The sequence below is a fragment of the Nipponia nippon genome, unplaced genomic scaffold, assembly GCF_047370975.1.
Source record: "Nipponia nippon isolate SJK-2023a ecotype South Korea unplaced genomic scaffold, ASM4737097v1 scaffold_9, whole genome shotgun sequence".
Lineage (NCBI taxonomy): Eukaryota > Metazoa > Chordata > Aves > Pelecaniformes > Threskiornithidae > Nipponia > Nipponia nippon.
Window position 1 is genome coordinate 20065278 of NW_028262413.1, and position 6928 is coordinate 20072205.

General features: G+C 54.5%; 1 protein-coding gene across 5 annotated transcripts in view; it reads left to right on the top strand.

The window, feature by feature from the left end:
* The window catches only part of RAD54L2 (RAD54 like 2), a 75403-nt gene that overhangs the window by 65762 nt on the left and 2713 nt on the right, over nucleotides 1-6928 (top strand). For 4 of the 5 annotated variants that reach the window (XM_087744513.1, XM_087744515.1, XM_087744514.1 and 1 more), the window contains 6 exons: nucleotides 912-1087; nucleotides 1840-2036; nucleotides 2151-2347; nucleotides 2830-2919; nucleotides 3464-3556; nucleotides 3774-5218. In XM_087744513.1, the coding sequence (XP_087600639.1) occupies nucleotides 912-1087; nucleotides 1840-2036; nucleotides 2151-2347; nucleotides 2830-2919; nucleotides 3464-3556; nucleotides 3774-4762 (1742 nt within the window). In that variant the 3' untranslated portion in view covers nucleotides 4763-5218. Of the gene's footprint in view, nucleotides 1-911; nucleotides 1088-1839; nucleotides 2037-2150; nucleotides 2348-2829; nucleotides 2920-3463; nucleotides 3557-3773; nucleotides 5219-6928 lie in introns of those variants that run through there. The other variant, XM_087744518.1, reaches the window with a different exon arrangement.

The window sequence follows — 6928 nt, forward strand, 5'->3', positions numbered from 1 at the left end:
CTGGGCATTACTTATTAAATAGCTCTGTACCTCCATTTCTCCAGCAGCAAGAGAGGGAAAATATCAACATTAAAATATATATTGATACCTTTGACTGGTAGTGCTTAGGAGCCAAGAATAGTTAATTCATTCCAGTTCCAACCTGCCCTTGTACCAAAAGTATCTTTTGTGCTGGCTTGTGCCAGCTGTCAAGCTGTTCTCATAGAGCATACAGCTGAGGGTCGTGGTGACCCAAAAAGAGTTCTGCTGCCTGTGTCCTTTGTCTTGAAACCCAACTTGAGAGGCAGCAGCCCAGCGTGATCGGCTCAGTATGCTGTTTTGCATTCGAGGTGGAGTCCCCTGGTAGCTGGTCTGGCTCCCAAGAGAGTCCTGGATATAGATGTTTTCTCCATGTGCTCCCGTTTGCCCTGTGTGCAGGAAGGAACGTCCAAGGAAAACTTTCAGGCTCTTATGAGGGAGGGACCGTGGCTGCTTTTCTGAGCTTTTGACTCAACAGAGTGCTGTAGATTTCAGCACCTGGTTATTAACTTGACCCTTTTTGTGGGACTTGTGGGAGGACATGTACTGATATGGCTGCAGTTCTGTCCCAGGGCTAGTATGTTTTCAGCCTTTCAGTGTGAGATGGGACACCATCTGTAATTAGCTTCATGTTCCTTGCATCCCAGGAGCTCAGTGACCCGCACTGCATTGCCGTGCAGTCTGGAGCACAAGGCATTTGTCAGCCTGACTTGGTCAAACAGGTTCATCTCTGAACATGGCTGATGATTTTTCTCCCTGCCCTGACATTTACAGAAGGCTTCTGAGGATCATGCAGACTGCAAGGAGGGAGCTCTGTTAGGACAGGAGTGTAGGAAAGGCAGCAGTACCCATCTCTTCCCTTCTCTGCTCACTCTGTTTCTTCTCTTTTCCAGATCGGGTGGTGGATGATCTGAACCCAGTGCTGAACTTCACCCGACGGGAGGTGGAGAACCTGCTGCATTTTGTGGAAGAGGAATCCGACCCTGCTCAGCTCTCCCTCAATCCAAGCAAGATGAAGGAGTCTGTTCTACAATTAGCCTGTCTCAAGTATCCTCACCTCATCACCAAGGTAAGACCAGCCTGCTTCCTTGCTGGCACAGCAGTGCACAGGCAGGAGGAGGTCTGGAGGAGTCTGGCTGTGTGATGGGGATGTGGTGGCAAGAAGGACGCATCCGTGTGCTGGTGGGAATAGGTAAAAAATCCTCTAGAGAGGGCTCTAAGAGCCCTGCCCTTCCCTGCAATATCTTCTACACGTTTAGAGCCACGTCTGTCCTGGACAGGTTTGGGGGCAGGTTGAAGGTTTCTTCAACTCGGTGCTGTGCCAGGAAGGTGGCAGTGGCATATCCCAGCTTGCTGCCTGCTCTCTTCCTGGGTTGGCTTTCAAACAAAGCTGGGATACCCAGCACTTGCCTGTGTTGTGAAGAGTTTCACTGGTAGGGTGGTGCTGCAGAGTGGGCCTGTGGCCAGGTGCCATGGGGCTCTGGTGGCTGTGTGACGGCTTGGGAGGCTCCGTGCTTGCGCTCTTAGCCTTTGGCTCGTGGGTTTTGCCATGTGCTCATGGTAAGCAATGGCCTTGGCTGGGCAGGCTTAGTGATGGCTTAGCTGACTCCGTCACTCTTCAAGCTGAGCCTTGGTCACATCCACAGCATGGCCCCACACATGCTTCGCCATGACCAGCTCTGCCTCCCACCTCCCCTCTTCCCTGCTCCAGCCTGGGATGGAGACGGTGCTGATGCAGGGACCAGGTGGCTGCCATTTGGGGCATGTTGGTTCCCTCTTGTGGTGTGTTGGTGTCAAAGCCTCAGTGCTGTGGGGTTGCAGGAGCCTTTTCAGCATGAGTCACTGCTGATCGACCGGAAGGAGCACAAGCTGACCAAGGCAGAGAAGAAAGCAGCCAAGAAGAGCTATGAGGAGGAAAAGCGAGCATCTGTCCCCTACACCCGGCCGTCCTACGCACAGTATTACCCAGCCAGTGACCAGAGTCTGACGAGCATCCCTGCCTTTAGCCAGAGGAACTGGTAAGTACCTGCCTCTTCCCCTTCTTCCCATGCTGTAGACATGAAATGAGAGGGCAGAGGATACTTAGCCCTGTCAATGGGGGCACTGCACTTTCCTCCCTCCTCTCTCACTAGGCGACCAGCCCTCAAGGGTGAGGACAAGCCGGTGGCAAGCGTCCGCCCAGTTCAATCCACCCCCATTCCTATGATGCCCCGGCATGTCCCCATGGGCAGTGCAGGATCAACCTCAAGTTCCAACCCCGCTGGCAACTTTCCCATCAACTATCTACAGCGAGCCGGTGTCTTTGTGCAGAAGATTGTCACCACCACAGGTGAGTTGCTGATGGTCACAGTGAATTCAGTTGTGATGCCCATGGTGAACTGAGGAGCAGGGTGAGTTGTTGATGCCCACATGGGCTGTGGGCAGACAGGCATCAAAGCTACTGATACTGCCGCTCTGCATTTGAGTGGTTCCCTTGTACCTGGAGGACTTTCCCTGCAGGTATGCAAGAGGCATAGGCCTGGTGGGTTGTTGGGAGTAAACTCCCCGTGAGAGGGCCTGCAGCACTGTCACCAGTTGTCCTTTTTGGGATAGGGGAGATGCTGTGCCAGAGCTGCATGGCTTTTGCTTCCTTGTAGCCTCTGTTGCCTTCCTGTGCTGCTCAGAAATAAACCCAGGGCTTACTTCTAGCACAGCGCATAGGGGCGACAACTGGACTGCAAGCAAAGGGGTTTGGTGGTGCACCTCCCCACTCCTGATGGTGGCTGGCATGTAATTTCACAGACACTGTTCTGTTTCTTCCCCCACTGACAGATATTGTGATTCCGGGTACAAACACATCCACTGATGTACAGGCAAGAATCAGTGCTGGCGAGAGCATCCACATCATCCGAGGGACAAAAGGTAAGTTTCTCTGTCTTGATAAGACTTGTAGATAGGGTCCTAGCCAATGCTAATTAGCAAAGAAAAGGATGTAAAAGCATGAATCAGTCCCTTGAGAGGAAAAGAAACAAGAAGGGGAGGAGATCTGGACACTGCAGTGGCTCTGTTGTGGCCCATGCTTTGGGTGTGCTGTTGTAGCTGGTTGCTTCAGGGCTATTGCAGCTGTGGCTGCTGCTGCCTCCTAGAGGAGCTGTTGAACTTTGTGGCTGGGAGTCTCATTCTCACAACGCCCACTGCATGTACTGGGGCAGCCAAACACTTCCCAGTGCTCCCAGGGGAAACTTATTCCCAAGCATGAAGTTCCACATTTCCCACCGGCAGCACATTGGGAGGGGGTGAGCTCCAACCCGGGAAAGCTGAAAGGGTGGAAATGAGGAGGGAGGAAGGGGGCAGAAGGACTGTGGGCTGTGGGCTAGCCTTATGGAGCACTGCTGTCCTATTCCTACCTGGGCAACCTCACGGGCTCATGGAAACTGTGAACGAAGTTGTTCCGCCTCTGTTCCAGGGACGTATATCCGGACCAGCGACGGGCGGATTTTTGCTATCCGGACCACTGGGAAGCCAAAGGGCAATGAAGACCGTCGGACGGCTGCCTCAGGTAGGGACTTGTGAGCACTGTGTGAGGCTTGCTCATGTGCTTTCCTACCCAAGCGTCTGGGGCGGTGTTCCCTCACTGCCTTCCATCACGCCTGTGTTCTGAGCTCACCCCACAATATTCCCATGATAACCCCACCTTCCTTTCCACTGTTGTTTCTTGGCCCCCAGGTTTTTCTCCAAGGTTGTCTTTCTCACCTGCTCCGTCTCCTTGTTTCCAGGCTCCCAGAGCTCTTCACTGGAGTCCACAAGCAATGGCAGACACAGTGCCTCATCACCGCAGCTCCCCAGCGCGGAGGAGCTCACTCGGCCCATATCCCCCGACAGCCCCGAGATCATCAGCGAGCTGCAGCAGTACGCGGAGGCAGCAGCTGCCCGGGAGTCCCGGCACAGCTCTCCCAGCACCAATGCAGCGCAAGGCCACCCTGCTCGCACGGACAACACGCCCGGCTTAGCAGCCCGAGGAGCTGAGCAGCGTGTGGGGATTCACTGCATGGCTCCCTCTGTGTCTTCAGCCCTGCCGGCCACCAGCCAGCACGTCGATGCCCACTCGGTGTTGGACTTACGGGGCAACAAGCGCAAGTCAACCTCGCCATCAGCTCCAGAGGAGCAAGCCCGCAGGCAGCAGAAGAAGCGCCAGTTGCCATCGTCCGTGCAGCCGTATGAACACGGGTACCCCGTCTCTGGTGGGTTCGCCATGCCTCCTGTCTCTTTAAACCACAACCTAACCCATCCATTTGCCTCCCAACCAGGAAACTCCTTGTACATGGGCACTGGCTCCTCTTATTACCAGCTGCCCAATTTACTCCCAGACCCTCATCTGGTGTTCCCTGTGACTACTGACCCTCTGCTGACAGCCGGCACCGCCAGCTCTTCTGCTGCTACCTCAGCCACCGCCAGCGTCCCCTCATTCGTGCTAAACCCTTCTCTGACGGGGGTGCTGCCCAATTACTCGCTTCCCTTCACGCAGTCACTCCTGCCCGAGCCCAGGATGTTTGCTCCTTTCCCAGCCCCCGTCTTGCCTAGCAGCCTTCCCAGGAGCATGGCATCTGCCTACCCTGGCTACATGTCCCCTCACTCGGGCTACCCGGCCGGGGGCCTCCTTCGGTCCCAGGTGCCTCAGTTTGAACCCCAGGAGGTCCCAGAGGTGGGATGCAGCTCTAATGATGAGGACAAAGACGACGATGTTATAGAGATCACAGGGAAATAATGGGCCCAGCTCCTGCTTGGTCTCAGCTCTGCCAGGAGGCAAAAATTGCAGGACCTTTTTGGGAGTCAGGATTTCCCCTCTGGGCCATGGCAGTGGGTGGAGAAGGATGCAAAGGGTGTGGCGTGGGGGTTGTTTCGTTCTTTTTGTTTTGTTTTGTTGTTTTTTAGCTGTCAAGGATCTGAATTGTATTAGGGGCTGGGAGATGGGAGGGGGATAGAGTGGACCTGCAAGGGCCGGGGGAGCAAGAGCCAGGGGAGGAGGGAAGCAGCAATGCAAACCATAGGAGTGCCTCCCTCCCACGCTCTGTCTGTCTGTCTGTCTCTGTTCTCTGTCTTGTCTGGAAGGGGGAGGCTTGGTGGTGCGAGTCACTGCCCTTCTTAGGCCTGAAGGCATGGGCTTGACCGCTGGCAGGGCCAAGCTCCCTCTCACACGAACTGCCTTATCTGTGAACTTCTCTCACTCCGGGAGGTGTGGGCCGGGGGGGGGGGGGGTGGGGGGTGGGGAGGCGACTCCAGCAGAGGTTGGGGACAAAAGTGTTTTTACCGGGGAGGGAGCGGGGGGGCTTCTACGTCGTGTATGTTGGGGCAGGGGGGGAGGGATTGATGTAAAAAAAAAAAAAAAGAAAAAAAAAAAGAAACAAAACACCCCACAAACAATTTGTCACCCTCTTCAAATTCACATGAAACTAGTGTGAGGGTTCCAGGCAGGCTCCTGCTGCAGCGAGAAGGGCAGGGCTCTGGTGGGGGGCTCCCCTGGACCCTTCTGCAGGGTCCCCTCTAAGGTAGGTTGGTCCTGTGGTTCTGATGCCAGCTCTGTGTGCCAGATGAGTGGAGCAATCCTAGACATCTTGGTGGCTACTGGAGGGGAATCCTGGTGACTTCCCCAGCTCCGTGGCCCTGCCAGGCTGTGTGAAGGCCCATCTCGCCCCACCGTGGCCCACTAGATCCAGGGGTAGGAGGACTCACTGCTGCTTCTCCACTGCACCAGGCAATGGAGAAGGTTGGGAGGGGACACTGGACCCAGTGCCGGTTGCTGTCAAATCTGTGATTGGAGCGACTTCCCCCTGCACAGAATCTCTACATTAATTTATTTCATGAAGGCGTAATATTTATTGTTTGGGGGACTCTTTTTCTTTCTACTTTTAAATTAATTTCCGTATTAAAAAAAATAAAATGCTGGCCTCCATCATGCAGTGGTTGCTTGTTGGGTTGTCTGTATGGGGAGAAGCAGCCAGTTGACCAAAGCATAGCCTAGAAGCAGGCCCGGCTGCAGAGATTGCCTGTCGCTGACCTGTGTTGTGTTGGCTGGATGTGCCCTATCGGGGGATCGTGCCAGAGCAGGGAGGAGCTGCTCCGGGTGTTCTGCAGCAGCCGGAGGGAGGATGGAGTCCTCTTGTCATGTTGGGGCAGGTGGAGGAGCACATGTGGAAGCCGCCTGTGCTCATTCCTAGTGAGGAGGAGGGCTGTGAGGCATGTGGAGTTGGGAAGGCAGAGCTCCTGCAGCGGAAGCACCTTTCCCCACGCAGGGAGCAGCACTTGGCCTAGCCCTGCTCTGCCACATGCGTGCAGATGTTGGCCCTAGCCCCGACAGCGAACACACTGGCTGCTTGCCTCGGTGCCAGGGCTCCTAAGGAGAGACTGGGCTACCCAAGTGCAGCTGGACTTGGTGTGTGTGACTGTGTGTGTGAACGCGTTAGGATGGAGACTTCTGGGAACCTCCCTGTCACATCTGGATGTCGCCAGGCAGGAGATGTGCTCGCCTGTGTGGGATGTCCCTGGAGCATGGCTGGGACCTTGGAGCAGTGGTAGCTTGTAGGGGACCTCTCAGGCTGTGGAAGCTGCAGTCGCTGGTGTTTGCTGGGCCAACTGGGTGTAGGAAAGGGCAGGATGTCCCTACATCCTCCATCAAAGGGGCGCTGGAAGATGGGGACCTCCCTTCCTGAGAGAGAGAGAGAGAGGGGTGTGTGTGCATGTGTGTTACAAAAACAATAAAAAATGTTATGGGGCTTTCCTAGTGTCTTTCTCTGTTTAATGGACATTGTCTGTCAAACATAACCACACCATTCATAGAAGCCTTAGATCAACAGTTTAGCTATGCAAATTATTTTAATTATTTTTTTAAAAAAACAAACATTAAAATAGTGCTTTCTTCTTTAACATATCCTAG